This window comes from Marmota flaviventris, chromosome 2 (assembly GCF_047511675.1).
Source record: "Marmota flaviventris isolate mMarFla1 chromosome 2, mMarFla1.hap1, whole genome shotgun sequence".
In the NCBI taxonomy this organism is placed as follows: Eukaryota; Metazoa; Chordata; class Mammalia; order Rodentia; family Sciuridae; genus Marmota; species Marmota flaviventris.
The window spans coordinates 120,305,937-120,333,143 of record NC_092499.1 but is presented as its reverse complement, the minus strand read 5'-3'; the positions used below and the strand labels follow the sequence as shown (position 1 = coordinate 120,333,143).

The 27,207-nt window shown below is 42.3% G+C and overlaps 1 protein-coding gene across 3 annotated transcripts; it reads left to right on the top strand.

Moving 5' to 3' along the window:
* The first annotated feature begins 1,773 nt into the window (after positions 1-1,773).
* Snupn (snurportin 1) lies at positions 1,774-21,688 on the top strand. 3 transcript variants are annotated; one of them, XM_027926211.1, is made up of 9 exons: positions 1,774-1,826; positions 7,219-7,381; positions 12,682-12,826; positions 13,494-13,598; positions 13,836-13,932; positions 15,627-15,724; positions 17,911-17,988; positions 19,566-19,646; positions 21,096-21,688. In XM_027926211.1, the coding sequence occupies exons 2-9, from the start codon at positions 7,224-7,226 to the stop codon at positions 21,414-21,416; spliced, it is 1,083 nt and encodes a 360-aa protein (XP_027782012.1). In that variant the 5' UTR covers positions 1,774-1,826; positions 7,219-7,223; the 3' UTR covers positions 21,417-21,688. The 3 variants fall into 3 exon arrangements, with proteins under 3 accessions (XP_027782012.1, XP_071464580.1, XP_071464581.1); XM_071608479.1 differs by lacking the exon at positions 1,774-1,826 and adding an exon at positions 2,101-2,120; XM_071608480.1 differs by lacking the exon at positions 1,774-1,826 and adding an exon at positions 3,325-3,398.
* Positions 21,689-27,207: the final 5,519 nt, after the last annotated feature.

Sequence of the window (27,207 nt, the reverse complement as noted above, 5' to 3'; positions counted from 1 at the left end):
TCTTTCAAATACAGTCTACTTTGCTTCAATGTTAGGGGTCTTTTTTCTTTTATGTGCAGTTCTGACCACTAGTTGTGACCTCTATGGTTATAAGTAGGAAATGGTGGTTCTGGGACAAACAGACACTGCAATATCAAATTTCCTTAATGCAGGCAGGCCCTGGGTTTTTCTTTTATCACAGTCCCACAAATTAAGCAATTATCAGTTTTTATTTTGCTATATCCAATAAATAATCTTTGTTAAGCCTGGATAGTGAAAGTCAAGTGTTCACCTACATATAATCTGAGGTCCCAAAGATTAGTCTTCCAGGGTCCCCAATTTCCTTTAGCACCAAAATTGTGGTATGTACGTAAAATATATGCCCAACAGGTCCACATCTTGATATTCCTTATAAGTCGTATCTTGGTATTCCTTAGATTCAAAATATGCCAGCTTCCCCCAACCCCTTTGAGGTACTGAGAATGGAACTTGGAGATTGAACCCAAGGCTCCAAACATCCTAGGTAAACACTCTACCACTGAACTACACTCCCTAGCCCTTTTGATTTGGAGACAGGGTGACTACGTTGCCCAGAATGGCCCTGAATTTGCAGGATAGGATTGACTGGCCTCAGCCTCCTGAGTAGAAGGAATGTTACTATTGTATATAATAGGCACTCTATTCTATTTTTTTTTTTTTTTGAGAGAGAGAGAGAGAGAGAGAGAGAGAGAGAGAGAGAGAGAGAGAGAGAATTTATTTATTTTTTGGCGGACACAACATCTTTGTGTGTACGTGGTGCTGAGGATCGAACCCGGGCTGCACGCATGCCAGGCGAGCGCGCTACCGCTTGAGCCACATCCCCAGCCCCACTATTCTCTATATTAAAACATCTAGCAAATTCAAATGTTTGGTTCAAGAGCTGTGTGGCTTTGGCTAAGGTACTTAACCTCTCTGTTTTGATGATTGAATGAACTAATGCCTATAAAACACGGTATCTGGCTCAATGTCAGCATTCAATAAATAGCTATTCATGTTTTGTTTTGTTTTTTTTAATTTTACATCTCATTAAGTTAGTGCTACCCTGCAGAAACTGCATCCAAGTTGAGGGGGTCTCCTAAATCTCGGCTGCTTGGTCCCACAGCTTGCACCAATTCAATCATTCTTTCATCGAGGGTCTATTGAGTCCATGCCTTGTGCTGGATGCTGACTCCCTAAACAGGAATCAAGCCACGTTACCAAGTCCACAGCCGAATACGAAGGAGAAATTCCCAAACCTAGCAAATAGGGAGTAGTCCAGGCAGTTGCTGGTGTTGGAAGGGCGAACGGGGAGGGGACGTTTAATAGTCCAAGACTTGGGATGTCAGACGGAGCCATCCAGACAACGAGCACTGCCTGAGTGAGAGAAATGCAGAGAAGAGGCAGCAGGCTGAGCAGATATGGGAAGGCGGCAGGACCCAGGGAGTGGAGGGCGTTGAATGCCCGGCCACGAGGTCGCCGCTCCTCCTATTGGCGAAAGGGGCTGGGAGGAGCTTGTGCCCAGGAGTGGGGTCTTGCCTTTGTCAAGCCATCTTGTTGGAAAGGGCCGGGACGCGCAACGCAAAAACAGGACCCAGCTGTGAGTGACCGGAAAAGCCCGAGACCTTCAGGCGGAAGTAACGGCCCGCAGCGAACCAACTTCCGGCGTGCGCCACGGTGGGAGGAGCCGGAAACTCCGGGCGCAAAGACTGTGGGCCTAGCGGCGCGACGGCAGCCGAGGGGGCGGGTCCGACCCTTTCAGGGCAGCTGATTGGCCGATCCCCGGGGAGGGCGGTGGCAGCGGCGGCGCGTGCAACTGTCGCCTCAGTCCGGTGAGTGCTGAGTTCGAGTTCGGGTCTTGCCGGTTCTCGAGTTGCCCCTTATCATCCGTCTAAGGCTCCTCTGACCTGTCCCGCTCTCCGGCTCCCGGGACGGCCCTTGGAGAGGCAGAGCCAGGCCGGGGCCTCCCCTTTGGCGTGTTTCCGCAATTATGTACAGGCTGTCCGGCTAGAAGCCCTGAGGGTCATTTTTGTAGGGGAGGGGCGAACCATGCAAGGCCTAGATGACCCCATCGCTAGAGAAGGGCATTGCGGGGCGGTGGCGGGGAGTACGGCCGAGTGGAGCAGGTAAAATCACTGGGCAGGAGCCCGGCACGTGGGGGTAGGAAGAGACGGAGGACACGTGGAGGCATCAGAGATGAGGAGGGGGACAGGAAGTGGGCCTGGGCCTCAGCGCGGAGGAGGGGCCTGGGTGGGTCAGATCTTGGGAAGTTAGTGGAAACTAGTGGAGGATGAGTCCACGTGGGACGCAGTCTGAACACTTGTGGACGGAACCTTCCGTGGAATGGGCTGAAAGAATAAGAGCCAGCAAGGATGCCCTTAACAGGAAGGTGCAGGGACCCGCCCTAGTATCCGAGGCATCAATTTTAACGATTTTGTGATTCTTGGCAAATCGGGAGCTAACATCAAGCATGAGCCAGGCGCGGTGGTACACGCCTCTAATTCAGCGGCTCGGGAAGTTGAGGCAGGAACATCTTGAATTCATAGTCAGCCTCAGCAACAGCAAGGCACTAAGCAACTCAGTGAGACCCTGTCCCCCCACCCCCCCGCAGAAAAACAAAATTGGGCTGCAGATGTGGGCAGTGGTCAAGTGCCCCTGAGTTCAATTCCCACTACCACCACCACAACAACAAAAGTAAAGAATGAAAAGGCCTATTGAAGATGCTTTGGGGAGCTGGGGCTGTGGCTCAGTGGTGGAGTGCTTGCCTAGCATGTGTGAGGCACTGGGTTCGATTCTCAGCATCACATACAAATAATTAAAATAAAGGTCCATCAACAACTTAAAAAAAAAGATGCTTTGGATTTGGTCTTTTATTAATTTTTTTGCATGCTACTCCTCAGTAAATCCAGGGCCTGATTCATCCTCAGCAAGCACTACCACTTAGCTACAACCCCCATTTTGAGATAAAGTCTTAGGCTGACCTCAAACTTGCATCCTTCTGCCTCAGCTTCCTCAGTTGCTGAGATTACAGGAATGTGCCACTGCTTCCAGCTGAATTTGGTCATTACTTTAAGACCCAAAGATAATTTTTTTAAAGAATTATTTTTTTTTTCATTACTGGAGATTGAACTCTATAATTTGGTAGATTCATCTCCCATTACCTACCCTTTTCCTCCTGGTCCCCTTTCATTCTATTGATCTTCCTTTGATTATTTTTTTTTCCGAAGTGAAAAAGTAGGCTTTTTTTTTTTTTAAATTTTATTTTTTTTCATATTTATTTTTTAGTTCTCGGCAGACACAACATCTTTGTTTGTATGTGGTCCTGAGGATCGAACCCGGGCCGCACGCATGCCAGGCGAGCGCGCTACCGCTCGAGCCACATCCCCAGCCCCGGCTTTTTTCAAGTAAGAAGAAAAAACAGCTCTCGCCAGTCATTAGGGAACCTGGTAACAGGTTGCCAATTCAGGGTTTAATGTAGCAACCAGGTAGCCCTTTGATTTGCAAGAGATTCTCCCTATCTTTCCCCCCTTATTTTTAAGTTCTAGCTTCCACACATGAGATAAAACATAACCATTGGGGCTGGGGTTGTGGCTCAGCGGTAGAGCGCTTGACTAGCACGGATGAGGTCCTGGGTTCGATCCTCAGCACCACATAAAAATAAATAAATAGATTGAAGATATTGTATTCAACTACAACTAAAAAAATAAATATTTTTTAAAAATATAACCATCGACTTTCTGAGTTTGGCTTTCTTAAATTCTATCCATTTTCCTGCAAATAACATATTTCATTCTTTTTTTTTTGTACCTGGGATTGAACCCAGCAGCACTTAACCACTGAGCCACTTCCCCAGCCCTTTTTAAAAATTTTATTTAGAGACAGGGGTCACTGAGTTGCTTAGGGCCTCACTAAATTGCTGAGGCTGACTTTGAACTCAAGCAAACTTCCTGTTTCAGGCTCCCCAGCTGCTGGGATTAAAGATGTGTCACCATGCCTGGCTCCCATTTCATTCTTATTTATGGCTGAATAGGAATCCACTGTGTAGCTGGGTGCTGTGGCCCACGCCTGTAATCCCTGTAATCACAGCTGCTTGGGATGCTGAAACAGGAGAATTTCGAGTTCAAAGTCAGCCTCACCAACTGTGAGGTACTAAGCAACTCAGTATAGATCCTGTCTCTAAATAAAATACAAGAAATAGGGCTGGGGATGTGGCTCAGTGGTTGAATGCCTCTAAGTTCGATCCCTGGTACCCCCCCCCCCCAAAAAAAAAATCCACTGTGTATGTCTACCACATTTTCTTTATCCATTCATCTGTTGATGGACACCTAGACTAGTTATATAATTTGACGTTGTGGATTGTGCTGTTTAAACATGGATATGTGGGCGGGGGGTATAATTTAATTGGTAGAGTGTTTGCCTCACATGCATAAAGCTCTGGGCTTAATCCCTAGCACCACCAAAAAAAAAAAAAAAACCCAAACAACAACAAAACCCATGAATATGCATGCATTGCTATAGTATGTTGACTTTTATTCTTTAGGATAAATACTAAGGAGTGGTACCACTGGGTCATAATGGCGATTCCATTTCTAGTCCTTTGAGAACTCTCTGTGCTTATTCCTATAGTCCCGTAAGCACACTGTTTTTTTTTTTTGGGGGGGGGGGTACTGGGAATTGAATTGTGGAGCACTTTAGCCACTGAACCACATCCCCAGCTTTTTTTTTTATATTTTTATTTTAAGATAGGATTTCACTAAATTGCTGAAGCTGGCTTTTAACTCATGATCCTCCTGCTGCAGCCTACTGAGCTGCTGGGATTACAAGCGCACGCCATTGTGCCTGTCATTCTCAACCGCAATTTTTTAAAATTTCCTTTAAAAAAAAATCAACCAAGCACAGTGGTACATGCCTGTGAGTCCTAGTGACTCTGGAAGTTAAAGAGGGAAGATTGCAAATTCGAGGCCAGCCTCAGCAATTTAGTGAGGCCCAAAGCAGCTTAGTGAGACACTGTCTCAAATATAAAAAGGACTGGGGATGGAGCTTAGTAGTAAAGAGCCCCTGGGTTCAATCCCAAGTACCACCCCACCCCAGTCAAATGCTTCAAATTAAGAAAGATAAAATCTGATATCAAGTGTGCAGTAGAAAGTACCTCATTAGAATCTGATGGAATGACACACTAATCCCAGACACTAGAGAGTCTAAGGCAGGAGTATCTTAAGTTTGAGGCTAGGTTGGGCAGTTTAGCAAGGCACTATCTCAAAAAATGAAGAGCTTGGAATGTAGTTCAGTGGTAGTGCTCCACTGGGTTCAATCCCCAGGACAGAGGAAAAAGAAAACAAAACAATTCAATGGCCAAGTGGAAGTGTATGGAGTCTTATTTATTTATTTATATTTATTTTTTGTGGTACTAGGGATTGAACCCAGGGCCTTGTGCATGCTAGGCAAGCACTCTACCAGCTGAGCTATATCCCCAGCCCCTGGAGTTTTATTTTTTACTATGGAACTTCTGGAATGAGCTTGTTCATTTTGGTGCTGAGAGCAGTGGGACCTGGTATGGGTGGTTTAGTATTGGTGGTACTCTCTGATTTGCACCAGAACTGAAGGGTGGGACCAGTTCAGCTGGTTTCTCCCAAATGTTCCTGTTTTCTTATAGTCTGAGGCACGCCTTTAACCTTTATTGAGCTCCTAGTCCACCCAGTAAGTACTTCATTCATAGGAATTTGAATAAAAAGTGAATTTACTTCTTTTCCTTTTCTTTTTAATAACATTTTTTAAATTTTTTCATACTAGGTATAAGTACAACTATAATCCCAGGGGCGCTTTACCATTGAGCCACATCCCCATCCCTTTTTACTTATTTTGAGACAGCATCTTGCTCAGTTGCTTAGTACCTCACCAAATTGCTAGGCTGGCCTCGAACCTGCAATTCACCTGTTTTAGCCTTCTGAGTAGCTGGGATTGCTGGCCTATGCCAGCACGCCCAGCATTTTACCTCTTCTTCTCCACTTCCATCCTTTAGGGCCCATGTGGGTAGTCTTGTCTCCCATGTGACATACACTCCCTGTTTCCCTATTGTACCATGTGTAAATTCTTTGTACTAGAGTAGCTGGCATTCTCTTTTAGGCAACCTTCCACACCCTAACCCTTTTTCAAGTGAGTCTCACATAGGTAACCCTGAAACCTGAAACCATTCAGCCCCTCAAAAACAAAACATAAAATGAGAAAGTAACTGTTAAGTTTGGTTGTTTTTTTTTGGCTTCTCCTGTCTTCCTCTAGGGGCGCCAGAACATGTTTCTTCTGGAGCTAAATTTCCTGAAAATGAGTTGGCATTTATTTGGGTTGGAAATGTTCAGTGGTAGAGCATTTGCCTGGCCCAACTGAGGCCCTGGATTTGATCCCCAGAACTGGGGAAAAAGAAAAAAAAAAAAGCAAAACAAAAAGACATTTATTACATAATTAGCCAGTTGCATAAAATTTATATTGACAATGTTATTGAATGATGGCCATTTAGAACTACTCAGGAAAAAATTAGAAGCTTGGTCACATAACTAGATGTCCAGTGATAAAAATTGAACAACAAGTTGAGTGCGATGGTGCACAACTATAATCCCAGAGACTTGGGAAGCTGTGAGGCAGAAGAATTGCAAATTTGAGGCCATCCTCAGCAACTTAGGCCCTAGGCAGTTTAGTGAGACCCTATCTCAAAATACAACTGGGGATATAACTCAGTTGTAGAGTGCCCTTGAGTTTGGTTCTCAATTAAAAAAAAAAAAAAAATGAATGACAGTTCATGGTTATGGGAAACAAAAGGATGATTTGATGATGGAATAAATTTTTTTAAAATTATTTTTTAGTTGTAGTTGGACACAGTACCTTTATTTATTCATTTTTATGTGGTGCCTCACACACACTAGGCGAGCGCTCTACCACTGAGCCACAATCCCAGCCCTATGATGGAATAAATTTTCTTAGTGATTTATATTAGGTTTATGCATTCAGAGCTATCATGATCATTATCAAAATATCATTAGAAAATAACATTGTTAATGCTGATGTGTAACTCATTTACCTTTTAATTTCCTTTTTTTCACTATGGAAAAAATTGTGATTTTAGATGAAGTGGTGTATTTTGGGAAGGTAGCCATCATATTACATCACAACTGCCTGTATACCCAGGATGATATGAATGAATGAACCATTTTCTTTTTTTTTTTTTTTTTATAGGGAAGATGGAAGAGCTGAGTCAAGCCCTGGCTAGTAGCTTTTCTGTGTCTCAAGATCTGAACAGCACAGCTGCCCCACACCCCCGCCTATCCCAATACAAGTCCAAATACAGTTCCTTGGAGCAGAGTGAGCGGCGCCGCCGGTTACTGGAACTGCAGAAATTGTAAGGATGCTTTAACTCCTTGGCTTCTTTCTTCATTCTGGGAGCTGAGAATGATTCAGGGGTGTCTAGGCTTGTCTCTACAGAACCCTTTCAAAAATAGACTATTTGTAGATTGATCTTTCTGCCAATAGATTTGGGAGGGTAAATCCTGGCAGAGTTAGGTATCCTTAATGTTCAGATTTTAGGAAAAAAGAGGAAGTAGGAAGAGACTAAAACTTGAAAGAAAAGCTCAGTTATTTGGTTAAATTTTGCTGTTTTTCCTGGCAACAGTATGGAGCTTTGCAATTTAGGGACTTGTGAAAGCCACACCTAGACTTCCACTCCCCACATTCTGAGGGCTGCTTATGTGTGGCTTCTCCCACGCTCTGAATTCTGGTATTGGTGTGGTCTTCCCGTCTGCATTTACCCCAAATGTTCTGTGGAGCCCTTGGGAGTTCAAGACAAACAATTCCTTAGGGAATCTGAGGAAATGTCTTCCATACTCTTAATTGTAAGTGCCAAAATGAACAAACAGGGGAAGAGAGCAGAATAGAAGTGTTTGAGGTTGGGCTGTTTTGAAGACAGGACCTGTATTTTATTCTCAGTGTTGTGTGTGCCTCTTCTGGATCATAAATTAAGCAATTAGGGACTGGGAGAAACTATTAACTACTGCAGTTTCCATAGAGTCTATATTTTGTCCAGTGCTGCATCCCTGGATGTGTTTGACAGAGATGGTTCCCTATGTCTCCTCAGTTGCTTGCAGATTACATTCCGAGATCACTCCTATTTTCCTCTCCTGTTTTCTTCCTTCCTCCCTGTCTGTCTCTGTTTCTCTCTTTCTTGGGTCCCATCCCATATCTCATTATCTATGTACAAATATTCCAAAATCCGAAACATTTCTGATCCCAAGCATTTCAGTAAGGGATACTCACCTGTATGTGTTTATTGTTCCTCCTCAATTAAAATACAAGCATGGAAGTATAGGCAGGGCTCTGTCCTCATCTGTTCCTGGAAATGCAAGAAGTGGAAATGTACCCTCCCTGCTGATGAAGTCCAGGTAGAGGGGGAGGAGAGTGGGGCTAGAATGTGAGAATAAGAACCAGCAACTGGCTGGCTGTGAGAACTGGGTGGGGAAGCCCAGCCTCGCTTCACTCTAGACCATTTGCTTTCTTCCTCTGTGGGTCCACCTAGCACCAATGTCAGCCTGGGTCTGAGTTTCCCTTTTGGTGGGCAGCACAGAAGGAAGCCCCTGACTGAAGAACAGAGTCAAAGATCAGAGGAGACAGCTGAAGATTTGAAGGATCATCCAGAGAACAAGGCGCAGAAGTATGGGGACTAATATGACAGGCCTGGAATCCAGATCTAGTTTCATGTCCCTCTTTGTGGCCCACTCTAGCACACCAGGAAGAAATAATCCTCCCCCTTTTTCAATTTTACTTTATTATTTTAGAATAGGAAATATATTCATTCATGTAGTTCAAAGTTTGTAGAAGAATACATGTTGAAAAACTTCCCTCCCTATTTTGTCCCCTAGTTGCCCAGTTTCTTTCCTGAACTATTAGTTTTCTTTCCAAAGATATTCTGTGTAGATATGAGCAAGTGTGTTTGATTGTATATATAAATTTTTTTTTTAATTTTAATTTTTTACAATGCTGGAGATTGAACTTCATGCATGCTAGGCAGGTATTCTACCACTGAGCTATACCCACTATTATTATTATTAATACTTATTATTATTTTTGGTACCAGGGATTGAACTCAGGGACACTTAATCACCGAGCCACATCCCCAGCCCTTTTTCATATTTTATTAGAGACAGAGTCTTGCTGAGTTGCTTAGGGCCTCGCTGAGTTGGTGGACTGTCTTTGAGCTAGAGGTCCTCCTGCCTTAGACTCCCGAGTCGCTGGGATTACAGGCAGGCAGCACTGTGCCTGGCTTATTATTATTTTATATTATATATATGCGTGTGTGTGGGGGTGTTGTAGAGGGACACAATACCTTTATTTTATTTATTTTTATTTTTATGTGGTGCTGAAAATTGAACCCAGTGCCTTACACATACAAGGTAGACGCTCCACCACTTAGCTACATCCCCAGCCCCAACCCTATTATTTTTAAAATACAAGTAGTAGTGTACTCTACACTATTGTATATTTATTTAATAGTGTTTATTTATTTATTTATTTTTGAGAGCTTCTATATCAGTTCATAAAATGCCATATCATCCCCTTTTATGGTGCCAGGTATTCCATTGGTTGTTGGTTTACATGTAACCTTATCATTCCCCTACTGATGGGCATCTGGGTAGTTTCCTTCTTTTGTGATTATAAACAATGCCTAGGAAATAACCACAGATATACATCCTTTCACACATGTAGGAATATATTTGCTGTCTTTTGTTCTTGAAATAAAAGACCATTGTGCTTTCATATGTTCTCTCAGGTATGCAAATTTGAATGAATGGGCATGAACATGTGAATTTAAGAAGAAATCATCTGGGTGCTATCGTGCATGTATGTAATTCCAGGGACTCAGCAGGCTGAGGCAGGAGGATTGCAAGTTCAAGGCCAGCCTGGGCAGCTTAGTGAGACCCTGTCTCACAATTTAAAAAGACGGGGGGTGGGGGGTGGGGGGGGTGGGGAAGAGGAGTAAGAAGAAACCAGTTAACCAGTTGGGTGCTATTGTGGTTGCACATTGCAAGTTCAAAGCCAGCCTCAGCAACTTAGTGAGACCCTGTCTCAAAAATAAAAAATAGGTTGGCTGCAGTGGCTTACACCTGTAATCCCAGTGGCTCAGGAGGCTGAGGGAGGAGGATCGTGAGTTCAAATCCACCCTCAGCAAAAACAAGGCTCTAAGCAACTCAGTGAGACGCTGTTCCTAAATAAAATACAAAATAGGGCTGGGGGTGTGGCTCAGTGGTCGAGTACCTCTGAGTTTAATTCCCTGTATCAAAATAATAAATAAATACTAGAAATGAAGCTTAAGGCTCAATGGTAAAGTGCTTGTGTGGGGCTGGGTTGAATTCCCAGTACTGTTTTAAAAAAAGAAAAATAGGAGAAGAAGAAAACAGTTATGCTGGTTCACTGCCTCAGTGGTTTAATTCTTACATTGCTTTGAGGAAATCAAGTTTAGGAGGTACATTTCCAAATCAATTTAAAACACTTAGGTTCCAGAAATTGCTTTTTCTAGCCTCATAATTTCCCAACCTTTCTAGAACATATAGTTAAAATAATAATAATAATAATAATAATAATAATAATAATAATAATGTAAAGTAAAAGATAAAATTGTAAACTAAGTGGCTCTTCTTTTTTTTCCCCAAAATATTTATTTTTTAGTTGTAGTTGGACACAATACCTTTACTTTATTTATTTACATGTGATGCTGATGATTGAACCCAGGGCCTCACATGTACTAGGTGAGCGCTTTATTGCTGAGCCACAACCCCAGCACTTAAGTGGCTCTTTTTGAAAGTTAGAAACTGAAGAGAGGCCTGGCTTCTCCTCTGAAAGCTGTGTAAAGTGGAAATCCCCAGAAGCTGTCCTGTTTTAGACTTCTCACTGCATCTCATTGTTTCCTCTCTCTCATCCTAGGGCCTTTGGAAACAGTGTCTGCCAGGCAGGAAATGTCAGTTCTCACCTGGGGTGGGTGGTGTGAGGGTGGGCTCAGCCTATACAGTTAGTGAACATTGCAAATTCCTTTAAATATCTTACTTTTTCTGCCGCTGTCTGGCTGGGCACAAATGCCGCAGTCTGGCTGGGCACACAATCACGAGCCACCACACAGCTTGTAGATTCAAACAGCAACTCTTTATTCCCGAACTCACACCAGCCGTCTACAAACACGTTCTGGGGAAATCCACGTTCTCTGCCCGAATCCACGTTCTCTGCCCAAATTCACCTCCACTGGGCTTCTATCTCCAAAATATACTGTCTGAATCACGTGAGAACTCAAGGGGAACTCAGGCAGCAGGATACGCCCTATTCCCAGGAGGAATAATCTTAAACCTTAAACCTGGAACCTAAACTGGGAACGCCCTAAACACGATTTATCTTAAAACCGGGAACACCCTAATCTGCCTTGGTCCTTGAGCAAGGTCACCTACATTCAATGTCGCTGCAACATGTCAGCAACATGGGGTACGCTGGCAAGGAAATTGTCATACCTACTTGGCTAATGGCTCCCAGCATTTTTCCATTCTTAGGAAATTCAGAGGAAGGCTGTGTCTGTTCAGGGGGGTTCCCTATTTAGGATCTATGAGGAGGCAGCCATTAGTTTGGCTTTGCAAAGGAAATTCCATATTTCTTACTCCCACCCAAATCCCCAAGTTGCTCCCAAATCTGGAGCCTTTGAATTAAATGAAATCTTTTTCATTATAGGATGTTTCTGTCTAAAATGTAACAGCTTATTTATTTTATTTATTTATTTTTTTGGTGGACACAATATCTTTATTTTATTTTTATGTGGTGCTGAGAATCGAAGCCAGTGCCTCACGCATGCTAGGCAAGCAAACTACCACTTGAGCCACATCCCCAGCTCCTCCTTTTTATTTTTGATTAACACATATTAATTGTACATTCTACTGGCATTCAGTGTGATATTTTCACACGTGTGTAGCATGCACTGATCACGCCCAACCTCTTTTTTTTTATTTGTTCATTTTAGTTATATACGACAGTAGAATGTATTTTGATGTATCATACATATGTGTAGTATAACTTCCCATTTTTGTGGTTGTACATGGTTACACTGGTCATGTATTCATATATGAACATAGGAAAGTTATGTCCGATTTATTCTACTGTTTTTCCCATTTCTATCCCCCCTCCTTTTCCCCCACTCTCCTGTCCAATCCCATGAACCTCCACTCCTCCTCCTCCGTTGTGAGTCAGCATCTACAAACATGGGATTGGTTTATTTCACTTAGCATGATATTCTCTGGTTCCATCCATTTATCAGCAAATGCTATGATTTCATTCTTCTTTATGGCTGAGTAATATTCCGTTGTGTAAATATACCACATTTTCTTTAATATTTATTTTTTTTAGTTGTATTTGGACACAATACCCTTATTTTATTTATTTTTTTTATGTGGTGCTGAGGATCAAACCCAGGGTCTCACACGTGCTAGGGGAGCGCTCTACCACGCACTTATCACAATTCCAGCCCCCACATTTTCTTTTTCCATTCATCTATTGAAGGGCACCTAGGGTGGTTCCATAGCTATTGTGAATTGAGCTGCTGTGAACATTGATGTGGCTGTGTCACTATAGTATGCTGATTTTAAATCCTTTGAGCCTATGCCTTTTTTTTCATTCCAGGAAGCGGCTGGATTATGTGAACCATGCCAGGAGACTGGCTGAAGATGATTGGACAGGGGTGGAGAGTGAGGAAGAAGACAAGAAAGATGATGAAGAAATGGACATTGACACTGGCAAGAAGTTACCAAAACGTTATGCGAATCAAGTGCGTGGTCCAGAGATGATTAGACCCACCTTCCTGTACAATGCAGTCAAAACCCACTGAAATAAATGCTACCATAAAGAGGGGTGGGTGAGCCCAGCTTGGTAGTGCATGCCTGTGATCCCAGCAACTTGGGAGGCTGAGGCAGGAGGATTACAAGTTTTGAGGCCAGCCTGGCAATTTAAAAGACCCTGTCTCAAAAAATAAAAAGAGGTAGGAATATAACTCAGTGGTATAGTGCCCCTGGCTTGAGTCCCCAGGACCAAAACATAATAGTAATACACAAATAAATAAGATAAAATCAAGTACCTTATTCATCCCTGAGGTGTAGCCTCTGGATCATAATAGTTATGAAACTGGAAGGAGATGGGTAAAGTAAGGAAAGGAAAAGGGCCCTACCACCTTGGTCCAGGAAATGAGATAGTAAGCCCTGCATTGATGTAGGTGATAGCACTGAGGAGAGAAGCTGAGTCCCAAGTAAGTGGCTTCCATCCAGTCAGTTGTGCAGGAGACTGGCTCAACTACTGTGAGCACCCGGGTAGAAGTCCCCTCTGCTGGCTTTTCTGTTCTTTTACTTGTATATGTATTGTGCATGTAGGACATGAACGCTTTGTCCTTGTAACATTTGAGCAGCAACCCCTGCTTATAATGGCATTTTTTGTGTTCCCAGTTGATGCTCTCTGAGTGGTTAATTGATGTTCCTTCAGATTTGGGACAAGAATGGATTGTGGTGGTGTGCCCTGTTGGAAAAAGAGCCCTTATTGTGGCCTCCAGGGTGAGTAGCTGCCTCCTACTCTCTATTAGCCGGCCTGGTGTATGGTGTGAGGGATTTTTTGTGCTTCATTTTTCTCATCTGCTCTGGCAGTTGTGCCTGGAATGGGGCTTGAAATGCTTTCCTGCAGGAAGGATGTGTTGAGAGCCATCTTGGGCCAATTACACCCCTGCACAATGAGGAAGCAAGAGGGTGAGAAGACCTGGATGCCTAACAAGAATGGTTGCTTTCTTCCCACAGGGTTCTACCAGTGCCTATACCAAGAGTGGCTACTGTGTCAACAGGTTTTCTTCCCTTCTGCCAGGAGGCAATAGGAGAAACTCAACAAATGCAAAAGGTACCTACATAAGATGCCTGCTTACTAAGTAATTTTTTTTTTTTTTTGAACCCAGGATTGAACTCAGGGGCACTTAAACATAGAGCCACATCCCAGTCCTATTTTGTATTTTATTTAGAGACAGGGTCTCACTGGGTTGCTTAGTGCCTCACTTTTGCAAAGGCTGGCTTTGACTTGTGATTCTCTTGCCTCAGCCTCCTAAGCCATCAGGATTACAGGCATGTGCCATTTTGCTCAGCTTGTTTACTAAGTTTTATATTCAGTTCAAGACAGTGTCTGTTGCTTGGCTAGTTGTTAAGGACTCACTTTGAAAGCATACTTAAAACTGCACACAGACACTGTACTGATCCCTGAACTCAGGCTCTCCCATTCAAAGTCATTCCTCCTCAGTTGTAGAAGAGATACAACCCTGAGTCCTGCTGGGCAGTAAATCTCTGAGTTAAGGTCAGCATGCCTTTGGACTTCCATTATAAGATGACAGATGCAGATTTTGGGGTAAAGATCCTGAGAGAATGTCACGTATCATGGTACAATCACTGCTGGGCTTCCCTTCTGAATTCCCTTTCTCCTTTATCATTGACCCAACCTTATCTTCTCCTGCGTGGCCTAGCTGACCAGGCTAAGATAAAGGTAAATAACTTGTCCATGGCTATAGTTTAGCCCTTGACTTCCCTCTGTGACCATCTTATCTCCTTAATTGGATTATAAATTCCTTAAAGGGGGACTATTTATAGTTAAATTATAACAAAGCATCTAGAAACTTAAAAAGTTATTGTAAGCTGGCTCAGTGGCACACACCTGTAATGCCATCTTCTTTCTGAGGCAGGTCTGAGGCCAATTTGGGCAACTTAGTGAGACCCTGTCTTAAAATCAAATGAAAAAATAAAAAATAAAAGAGTTGGAGACATAGCGAACTAATACTGCAAGGCCTTGGGCTCAGTCCCCAGTAATGGAAAACAAACAAACAAACAAAACAAACAAGTAGTTGTAAACCAGGTATGTATTACCATTTACTAATATATCTACTTGGGAGTCTGAGGCAGGAAGATAACTTGAGCTCAGGAGTTTGAGACCAACCTGACAACACAGTGAGACCCCTCTCAAAAAAATAAATAAATAAATAAATTAAACCAAAATGGAAGATAACTTGCTTTAAAATTTGAGTTTGTTTCTGTAATGTTCCAATTTGTCTAAATGTTCAGAATTCCTGCTGGGCATAGTGGTACATGTTTCTATCCTAGCAACTCAGGAGGCTAAGGCAGGAGAATCACAAATTTGAGGCCAGCCTCAGAGATTCAGCAAGACCCAGTTTCAAAATAAAAATAAAAAGGGTTAGGAATGTAGCTCAGTGGTAAATTTTCCCTGGGTTCAGTCTCTAGTACCAAATAATTAAAAGTTGAGAATTCCCACTTGAGTGAAGCATTGTCTTGATTCCTTTTGACCTGTGTATCCATGTCACCCTTAACCCATTAAGTCCTAAGTTTTCAATTCCATATAGGATAATGAACATAATGGGTTAAGGTGTACCAGGTAGCCAGAAGGGGCCGTGAAGAATGCTTTCCCTAATGAATTGTTAGTTCTAGTGCTGACTTGTTGCAAGCACTGAGTATTTATCTAGAATGGGGTTCCCTAGATTGTGGTGGAGGGAACCCTGGTTGGAAGTGGAATCCTGACTTTCTGCCTTTTGTCTCCAGAGTACACCATTCTGGATTGCATTTACAGTGAGGTGAATCAGACCTACTATGTTCTAGATGTGATGTGCTGGCGAGGACACCCTTTTTATGACTGCCAGGTAAGGATTGATACTCCCCTCATGTTTTTTTCTGTCTTTTCCTCTCCAGGAAAGTGGCTCAGCATGTGGCTTTGATACGTGACCAACTTCTTGGTGTGTACAGGATGTGGTATATCAAGAACATTATCTAATGCTCCCTGCATCTCTTAGTGTTTAAATTAGCTTAGTTTTGAAAAAGAAGTAGGAGGAACTAAGGGAAGGATAGCAGTTCTTGCAAGGAGGAAAAACAGCAGAAGTGTAGGCCGGGCCTGTAGCTGCTGAGGCCACTCCCTCACTTCTCTCCAGAGAATAGGAGGGTGACTGTAGGGAAGACTGTGGAGCAAGGAAGATGCCACCTTGTGGAGATGGGACCAGGAAGAGAGGGTGGAATGCAAGTCACCATCAAATAGACCCCCTCAACCTCCACTCCTTCACCAACCACATCCTGACCCTGAAGATGCCAGGGCCTCCGTGATATTATAGAAAGCCTCAAATATCAAAGGCTCTAGCTCTACAAGGACAGCTTTCCAAGTGAGAAGAGGCCCACTACTCCCCCTCTAGTTTCACCTTCCCCAACATTTTCTCACTTTGGTGCTTCTTGTGGTGACTGCTGCAGTGATCAGAGTGAGGCTGGATGTGCACTAGGCCTCATGGCTGTTAACATCACGCCCTGTGTTGTTTCTGTTGTATAGTAGTACTCTTTTGCTCCTTGTTAATTAGTTTTTCATATTAGTACTCAATATGTGGACTTTAGACCAGGCATATCAGAAAGTTGTTAGAAATGCACATTCTCAAACCTACAGAACCATCAGGTGGGAGTGGGCCTGAAAGTTTTAAACAGCCTCCAGGTGATCTTCATGAAGGCTCAAGTGTGAGAATCACATTGTTACCACAGGCTGTTTCTTTCCATAGGCATTACCTCACAGTAGATTTCCAAATCTTGCCAGGTGGTGCCAGAATTCTCAAGTGATCCTTAAACATTTGCAGTTAGGATTTGTTGTTTTGTTTTGTTTTGTTTTTGTGGTGTTGGGGATTACAACCCAGGTCCTTGTGCATGCAAGGCAAGCATTCTACCAACTGAGCTATATCCCAGCCCCTAGCAATTAGGATATATATTGCTAAACACTTTGTGGCATTAATGCATTAAATCCCTTGCAATAATCTGTAAGGCAAGTACTACTATTATCCTTGTGTAGATATGAAAAACTGAGATCCTCAGATGTTAAGTACCTTGCCCAAATACAGAGGCAAGATTACACCTATGAATGTAAATTCGGTCCAGCACATGTCTTCCTTTAATTCTGTTGAAGGATGTTTCATCACAGCCTATAAATTTGGTAACTAAAACCACTTATATTTTTATAATATAAAGAAAAGATGCCTAGTGTAGTTCAGTGGTAGAGTGCCTCTGGGTTCAGTCCCCAGTACCACCAGGGGAAAAAAAAGGCTGTATGTGTGCTTTTAATTTTTAATTTCCAAAAAGAACACAATTTGAAAGAATGATAAAGTTCAACATAAGTATAGAAGGATACATGTCACTGATTCAGAGAATAAAATAGTTTCTGAAAAGTTTCAACTGTATCATAGTTTCTAATAGTCAGGCCTAATATAAAGAAGAGGGGTTACATAATGTTCTTTGGAGTTGAAGAGTCCTAGGTCACACATTATTTTCTCTGTGTACCTGGGCAAGTGACTTAACTTCTCTTATCCTCAAGAGTCCTCACCTATAAAATGGAGATAATGTGATACAACTCCCAGAGGGTGATTGAAGATTAATTATATTATATTATGAAAGTAGGCCTTCAGTGATAAATGTTGGCTTTGTTGCTATTAATAGTCCTGTTGAGTTTTAAGGAAGAAAATCTTGAAGGATTTGATAATCTTCTTGCTGACCTTATGGTTTTAAATGAAAGAGGGATAATGACAGAAGGGAATAGGTCTTTGTAAGTCAAGTGGCTATTTAGAATTGGGTGCCCCCCCCCCCCCCCACTTAAAGAGTTTGAAAGAGTTTGAAATGATGGGCTGGGGTTGTGGCTCAGTGGTAGAATGCTTGCCTGGCATGTGTGAGGCACTGGGTTCGATCCTCAGCACCACATTAAAATAAAATAAAGATATTGTGTCCACTTAAAAACTAAAAAATAAGTATTAAAAAAAAAAGAGTTTGAGATGACCAGTATTTCGTCTTTCTATGTCCCTTTTCTATGCAGACTGATTTCCGATTCTACTGGATGCATTCAAAATTGCCGGAAGAAGAAGGACTGGGCGAGAAAACCACGCTCAATCCTGTAAGACTTAGTGTTAGGATCAGAGAATTCTTTATAGGGATAAGGATTGATCTGTTATCTAAATATAATCATTCTAAATGAAATGATCTTTTTTCCTACTTTTTTTTTTTTCCTTTTGATTCCAGGGATTGAACCCAGGGTGCTTAATCACTGAGCCATATCTCCAAATCTTTTTTACTTTTTTTTTTGAGATAGGGTCTCACTAAGTTGCTGAGACTGGCTTTGAACTTGGGATCCTCCTGCCTCAGTCTCCCAAGCCACTGGGATTACAAACATGTGCTACCATGCCCATCTTTTCCACATTTTTTTTTTAATAAGAGGCTCTGAACTCTTTTTTAAAAATATCTTTATTTTATTTATTTATTATGTGGTGCTGAGGATCGAACCCATTGCCTCACATATGTGAGGCAAGCGCTCAACCACCGAGCCACAACCCCAGCCTCCCCCGCTCCAGTCTGTGTAGTTTTGATTTGCATTTCCCTAATTGCTATTGATGTTGAATATCATATATTTGTTTGCCATTTGTATTTCTTCTTCTGAGAAGTGTCTGTTTAATTCATTTGGCCATTTATTAATTGGGTTATTTTTTGGTGTAAAATGTTTTGAGTTCTTTATATATTCTAGATATTAATTCTCTGTTAGAAGTCTAGGGAGCATGAGTTGGGGTTGTAGCTCAGAGTAGAGTGCTTGCCTTGAATGTGGAAGGCCCTGGATTTAATCCTCAGCACCACATAAATAAATAAATAAATAAATAAATAAATAAATGTATTGTGTCCATCTACAACTAAAAAGTATTTTTTAAAAAAGTGTAGGGAGCAAAGATTTCTCTTCACATTCCTAATTCTCTCTCCACATTGAAATGATCTTTTTTGAGTCAGCATGGTACAATGAGAAGAGTATGGACTTAACAGTCATCCAGATTTGAATTCCATTTGTGTTTTTAATAATTGGGTAAGAGCCGAGGTGTAGCTTAGTTGTAGAGCATTTACCTAGCATGCACATGTCCCTGGGTTGGATCCCCAGCACTACAAAAACAAAACAAATCAACCCAGACCTTATCATAGACCAGTTCAGTAAGAATTTCAGGGTGTGACTTACCTGAGATGAATATATATATATATTTTCTTCTTTTGGCCAGTAATGGGCATTGAATCCAGGGGAGCTCTCCTAGACCTTTTTATTTTGAAATGGTCTCTCTAAGTTGCCCAGACTGTTTTCAAATAGGTGATCCTCCTAGTCAGCCTCTGGAGTTGCTGAGATTACAGGTATGTACCACCATTGCCTGGCTTGCATTAATAATTTTTAAAAGCTCCCTTGATTCTCTACCTCCTTCCTCCCTCCCAGATGATTGTTGTGTGTAATGGAAGGTTGGGAACCTTTGAGGGAAGGTGGTTGGGAGCAGATAGGGAAAGATGAGACTGAAACTTCTTTTTTTGTGTATTGCTGGGGATTGAACTCAGGGCCTTGTGCATGTGAGGCAAGCACTCTACCAACTGAGATACGTCCCCAGCCCCTGAAAACTATAACCAATCGCATTTGTAACTTGTACTAACTATTTGATCTAATTTATATTTCAGTTTAAATTTGTGGGACTAAAGAATTTTCCTTGTACCCCTGAGAGTCTGTGTAAGGTGCTATCTATGGATTTCCCTTTTGAGGTAATGAGACCATTGTCATTATTGCTTTCATGGTTGTAGGGTACAGAGATACTTAGTTACATGAGATCTTAAGATATCTTTTGCTGTGTGAGAGCATTACAACAGTGCTGAAAATGGATTCCTGGGAAAGGATGTTCTTGCTGCCCTTTAGAGCTTGAGTTCCACCCCTGCTAGATAATCTGAATGCCAGAGCCAGAGCTGCATTAAAGGACAGATCATCCAACTCCCTCTGAGAAACTGAGGTCCGTAGTAGCAAGGTTTTCCATTCCTAGGTCCTTCTGTATGTCTCTTCCTGCTACAAGCTTAAGAAATAGGCCTCTTGTTTGACTGCCATAGTGGTCATAAAGTAAAAGGTCATCTGTGACTGACCCAAACAAATGTTTGAATCTCTAATCCTCTTTTTGGCCAAAGTATAAATGGCACTACCTGCTGAGCAGTGGTGTGAGAGCAGGGTGACCAAATGACCAAATCATCCAATTTTAACAGCACTCACCCTGTTATATCTCTGAATGTTTCCTGACACCAGAAGCTCCTAGGTCCTGGGCAGTCTTTTTTCATCTTTAGAAACTATAGTTACCCACTCCAGGCTCAAGCAGAATTTCCTTTTCCCATCACACCATTTAAAATTCTGCCTACTCACCCCAAGTATTTGCTTGAACTGTCTATAATTTTACAAAAGGATCACAGCTTCCTGAATGAGGAAATGGCACAGGCTGAGTTGCCTTCATTTCTGGAAGTCAATTAAGAAGGTGGTAGGAACACTATCTTTATTTATATCCCTTATACCCTAGTGGCAATAAATGCTTTTTAGAGATGAGTCACTGAATCATGGAAAAGAAAATATGGGACTGTAGGAGGTCTTCCCGTTGAGAAAACTGAGTTTCCCAGAATATGGCTTGCAAACATTTTAGGGGGAGGTTTAGGCAGCTGACAGTATCTGGGGAAGCAGGGCTTCTACATAGCCTGGTCCCTGTGCTCAGCAGTTCTGCACTTCAGAGGACATACCTAGTTTCCCTGACTTTGTTCATGGGGCCCTCAGCCTGAACACAGAGACTGTGGAGTAGTGCAAAATATCTGGAATTTGGATACAGAGGACCTGGGCTCAAGTTGAATTTCTGCTTTATACTCACCGTGTGTTTCAGGGAGACCCTCAGAACTCCCCAAGCCCTAGTAGCTTTCTCTCAAATACTCTTTTGGTGGGTAAGAGGGTGAAATAGTGGATAGGAAATCATTCTGTAAATAGGAAAATGCTATTTTATGTTTTTCTTTTCTAAATTTTAGCTTTTAGACCATTTCTTTATTCAGAGAAACTGCACATGTTAGAAGCAAGGACTCTTTTCCTCTGAATGCAGTAAATGTACACAAGAGCTGCCTCTGTGTGTCTAGGCTCTCTTGGAAGAGAGATGTGGCCCCAGATGTCATTGTGATCCCCAATTTCCCCTCTTTTAGGTAGATGGACTTCTCTTCTACCACAAGCAGACCCACTATAGCCCTGGAAGCACTCCCTTGGTGGGCTGGCTGCGCCCATACATGGTGTCAGATGTTCTTGGTGTGGCTGTGCCGGCTGGACCACTAACCACCAAGCCAGAATATGCTGGGCACCAGCTCCAGCAAATTATTGAGCACAAGAGGAGCCAGAAGGAGGGCATGAAGGAACTTCCACACAAGACCTCCGAGAATGGGCACTATGAGCTTGAACACCTGTCCACCCCCAAGCTGAAGGGGCCTTCCCATAGCCCAGACCACCCTGGAAGTCTCATGGAAAACTAAAGAGGGCAGCTTCCTTTAGGTCACAAGATGGGTCTTAGCCCCAGAAGGAAGACTGGAGAAGAAGACAGTGACAATAACTGGTGATTTCTTTTTAGAATGGAATTTCCAAAGGTCAGTCCATCTGGAAGCAGCTTATCTCCTATCTGAAATGCAGGCTCAAACAGCAGAGGAGGGCCCAGGTTGGGTGGATTTAGATTGATTTGAACAGCTTCTACTGTGATTAAACATATCTCAGATCCACAGTGTAAATATATATAATTCTTAAGAAAGAACTTGTTTGTGATTCTTAAATTTTAGACAGCCTTGAATCTCCATCACTTCCCCCACCCGGACTACTTACCATGACTATTCAGGTCTCCCTATTTCACCCTTTTTAGCACTCCAACATTCTGCTGAGTTTCAGTTGCTGCTGTTGGTAACGGCATTTTCTGAAAGGTCTTACCAGGAACTGCAATTCTTGGTATTTGAATATGTTCCCTCTTCTGAGAAGACAAGTGTGATTTTCTTTGGTTTAGACATTGCCAAAGATAAAACGCTAATGGGGTTCATTCCTGCCACAGATGTTTGAGCTCCTACCAGGAGATGAACCTGAGTTGTCAAGTAGGTTTTTGAGGTGGAAAAACTTGGTTTCTGACTTTGAGGAGTGCCTAGTCCAGTCGGAAAATATACCCATCAGTGTGTCGAGTGCGTTGAGATGGTGACATGATTACTTTAGCACAAAAAGGCACACAGAGGTTGCAAGAAAGAACAGAGCAGGTAAATCAGGAGGTTAGAGCTGGCTCTGCAAAAGGGCACAGTGTGTTCTGCAGAACAGGAGGAAAGGAGTTCTTCAGATATTGGCACTGTGCAACTATACTCCTCTGGAGCAGGGCAGAACTTGCTCTGGAAACTGGTTTAGCATGGCTTAAGTGTAAAGTAGGATTGGTGAGTTTGGGAGAGGAGGCTGGAGAGAGATGGGAGGCTTTAGATTTTATGTCATGGGTGAGAGGGAGCAAAGGAAGAGTTCTGAGGCTAGATCCCTTCAGATCTGTGAACTAGAGCTCTAGTTTGTAAGTGGAAGATGGTGTCTAATACTAACCATTGCTGGGTGTGGTGGTACAGGCCTGTAATTCCAGTAGCTTGGGAGGCTGAGGCAGGAGGATTGCAAATTCAAGGCCATCTTTAGCAATTTAGTGAGACCCTGTGTCAAAATAAAACAAAAATAGAGCTGGGGATGTGGCTCAGTGGATAAGTGCCCCTGGGTTCAATCCGTGGTACCAAAAACAAAAACAAAACAAACAAACAAAAAAAAAAAACCCAAAACCACTATCTAGTTTGTGCTCTGTTTTTAGGAAGTGTGTCCCCGTTCCCATGGGTCTCTTTCTGCTCCCCACCCAGTCCAATTTTCTAAGACTTCTCTTCTTGAACAAAAGAAGTTCACCATTCCTTCCAGCAATAATAGTGTCAAAATTTCAGAAGGATCCAGTTCAGATCTTGTCTGACATCAGAGTTCCCGTTGAGTCTATTAGTTCTGAAAACAGATTTGGCCAGCAGCAGTGGTTAAGCAGAGCCTGATTACACCAGTTCTGCACATCCAGTGGAACTAGACCCAGTACTGGCTTTTAGACATCTTCTGAAGGTGACTCTGCAAAATTTGAGAAGGAAGAAGCTCTCATTTTGCCCTCACCCAATGATGATCCTGCTGGCTATAGATTCAAGCATTTGCCTCATCAATAAGCTCTTTACTGAATTTAGGTCAATTTTAAAATTGGGATACAGTTCCTTTTGCCAAGGAGCATGTTGTAGACTTCCTAGATGTTTAGTCTCTATTTGATGATTTTCTGAGTGTTCTAACCTGGGCTCTTAGTAGTCAACTTTATTAGTTCAGGGGCTGTATATGCTAGTGTCAGTAAGCTTGGTCAGACTCTGCTCAGAAATAATGAAGTCTGAAAGGCCTGCTTTCCCAAAGGATTCTCTCTAGAGATAGATGCATGAGTTGAACACGTCTGCCCAACTTATCAAATACAACTTGATATTGTTGAATGGTAGCTTGAAAGACTTGTCTCAGAGGAGTACCCCTTATATTTTTAACTGAGGATCCAGTTTTATTGGCGACTGGATAGTGATAATTGGTCATAATTTTTTAGGGATTATAAAATCACATTTGCTACTTATTCTAAAGATGGTTGTGTTATATGGGTTGCAATGATAGTATCAGTTTTTTGGCCACCTTTCTGAGCAGCTCTCACCATCTTTTTTTGTGGAATCATCTCTTCCCCATCTATTATGTAATCTGGAATAACTACTTTCCCTTAGCCAAGTATAAGATTCATGATTCAAGATGGTCCACTCCCATGTTACAAGGATTTGTGTCTTTAGCAGAGGACCAAGGAGTATAAATCAGTTGGAATTCACTGATTTTGCTAGGGTGTACATTTCTTGTTCTTGCTATGAAAATTGAGTATCCAGTAAATCCTATCTTACTCAAATTAGCCAGAGCTATTATCTGGGTTTATAAGAATCCTAAGTGATACCATTTACCAGTGTGGCCTACCTTACTTGTCTCGGTTGGAAGGCCAGCTTGGCATGAGTTAACATTAATTTTAGGTGTAAACTTCATTAGGTTAAGGAATACCGAGAGAACTGGTAAAGCATTATTTTTGTGTATCTAGAGGAGTTAGTTGACAGGGGAGGATGCTCAGATGTGTGTGGGGGTGGGCAATGTACAATCAGCTGGGGACCCAGATAGAACAGAAAGGCAATTTTCTCTTCTGAAGCTGGGATACACTTTTATTCTCCTGCTATTGGGACATCTGAACTTTAGGCACTTGGATTTGTGGACTCTAGGACTTAACACCAGTGGCTCTCTAGGTTTCCAGACTTTGGACTTGAACTGAGCCACATTGCTGGGATACCTGATTCTCCAGTTTGTAGATGTCCTGACATGGGACCTGTCAGCGTCCATAATTACATGAACCAATTCCTCTAATAAATCCCCTCTCCTTCCTTCCTCTCCCCCCTCCCTCCCTCCCACTTTCTCTCTCTGTCTCTCTTTCTCTTTCTTCTATTGGTTCTGTTTTTCTGGAGACCCCTAATTTAGTTAGCAAGGTATTACTAGTTGAGATTTCCTACTTTGTTTCAAGTGTCACTTGAACCCATGCACCTCGAAAAAATCAGGCTTGGATGGTGATTGTTTTAATGTTAGCTCAGAAAATCTCTGTTGGGTTCCAAAGGTTGCATGGAAGTTTGTCATCCTGCTCTGCTTGTGTTTGGCAGTGATTTATCCACATCTGCTGTTGCTCCACTTGCTCCCTTCTTATTCATGTCTCAAGCCATTGAATTGTGATCTTGTTCCCACTATTGCAGATGCTCTCAAGTGACAATGGCCTCCTATTTTCTAAATCCAAGGGACATTGCCCAGGTTTTCTCTTATTTAAATTCAGCTTCTGTATATTGCTGATGCCTTCCCCATCTTAGTTCCATCTCTGAATCTATTATTCCAGATAATAGGAATCTATTATTCAGATGGAATCTATTATCCATCTGCCAGTCAGTCATCTTTCAGTTACTTCAAACTCAGCATGTCTCAAACTGAATTCGTATCGTTTTCTTTTCATCCTCCTCAGTCATGCTCTACCTGGGATCCTTGTCCTCGTTCATGGCACTTACCCACGCTAGGAACCTGGGAATCATTCTGATGATTCCTGTTCATTTCTTTTCATACCTAGTGAGTCACCACATCCTATAATTCCCACCTCTTTCTTCTTCAATTCCTTTATGATTAAGGCTTTCATCTAGACCTTCATCATCTCCCCTAGAATCTTCTTCACTAGTCTTTCTTGCTCTAATCTGTCCCTGCCATGATACAGTAGTCTTTTGTAAGAATGCAAATCTGATCATGTTATTCGAAGGACATCCCATTGCCTACAAGGCACATGTGAAACTTCTCAGCCTGCCATGCAAGTTTCTTCATGATCTGGTCTTAGCATCTCTCTCCAGCCTTATAAGCTCCCTTGCCTCCTTCGCTGCCTGCTTTTAAGTGATGCTGCTTTACAGTTCCCTGTACAGATACCTACCTGCTTTGTACCTTTTCTTTTTCTTTTTTAAAAATTTACAGTACTGGGATTGAACCCAAGGAAAATCTACCATTGAGCTACATCCCTAGCCCTTTAATTTTTTTTTTTTTTTTTTTTTTTTTAATTTTGAGGCCGGAAGGGTCTCACTAAATTTCTCAAACTGGCCTTGGACTTGTCTTCCTGCCTCAGCCTCCCAAGTTGCTGGGATTCCAGGTGTGTGTCACTGAGCCCAGACTGTTTTATGTGTTTCATAACTTCCCCAACACTATCACTCTGACTGCACTCTCTTAGTGAATATACCTACTTACCTTTGAAAAACTCCACTCAAGGGTTAACTCTTGCCAGGCGCAATGGTGCATGCCTGAAATCCCAGCTCCTTGGGAGGCTGAGGCAGAAGGATCACAAGTTCAAAACCAGCCTCAGCAACTTAATGAGTCCCTAAGGAACTTAATGAGACCCTGTCTCAAAATGAAAAAAAAAAAAAATAGGGCTGGGGATGTGGCTCAGTAGCTAAGCATCTCTGGGTTCAATCCCTGGTACCAAAAAAAAAAAAAAAAAATTAACTCTTTAAATGTTTTTAAAACTCATTTAACTCTTTAAATGTTTTTCCTTTATAGGCAGAATAACCATTCTCATCTTTGTGCTCTCTCAATCCACATAGCCAACTTACATGGTGATTATATTATTTGATCACACTAACTTATTCACCTATCTATTTCCCAAATTTAGGGAATAGTCCTAAAGGTCATCTAATCTTCTGACACCAGTTTTAAGTTTGGGGGTCCCCTAAGACCCACCCTCAGATTTGATAATTCACCGGAAGGGCTCACAGACCTCATTGAAAGTCGTTATAATTATGGTTCCAGTTCATTACAGTGAAAGGAAACAGTCAAGTCAGTTAAGGGAAGAGAAGCACAGGGCAGTATCCAGGAAAGTTCCAAACTCAGAGCTTCCAGTTGTCATTTGTTCCCTCTGGTGGAATTATGGACAGCTAATTTTCCCAGTAACTATGTATAATACTTGCATAGTATTACCAACCAGGGAATCTCACTCAAGCTTTGGTGTCCAAAGTTTTTATTAGAGCTCAGTCATGTAGAACAATGTAGGTTGTCCCCCACAGGGCTGACCTCTGTCTCCAGCCCCTCTAGAGTCTAGCTGATAATGGGTGATCCAAAGTTGCCCTCCTCTTCAGTCACATTGTTAGACTATCCATTGTGGCCTAAGGCTTCCGGGTAAACAAAGATTCTGTTATTGGGCATGTCATTCCAAGGATTTAGAGGTTATTTCCCAGGAGCCAAAGACAAAGGCCAGACCTCTCTTTGGGCAAGATTAAGTTATTAGATTCTAAGTTCCATGAGGTCAAAGACCTGCACTTACTCCTATTTAATGATTCCCAATGCCTGCCATTATGCTCTCTGGAGGAGAGCCTTTCCCCACCCGCTGCTGCAAAGGAGAGTGACCCTAGATAGACAGCTGAATGGAGGTATGTGCCAGGTGCTAATATGTGGTTGGACTCTGCAGATTTCTTCTTTCTGTAGAGCTGGTGAGTGAACCTAGGGCTTTGCATATGTCTCGCTGAATTGCCCAGGCTGGTCTAGAACTTGGAATCCTCCTGCCTCATTCCTTGGACTAGCTTGGATTATAGGTGTGTGCTACTATGCTGTTTAATGCTGCATACTTCTAAAAACAAGAATTATATCTAGTTCTGTGAGTGTGATTAAAAAGATAGCCTAGCT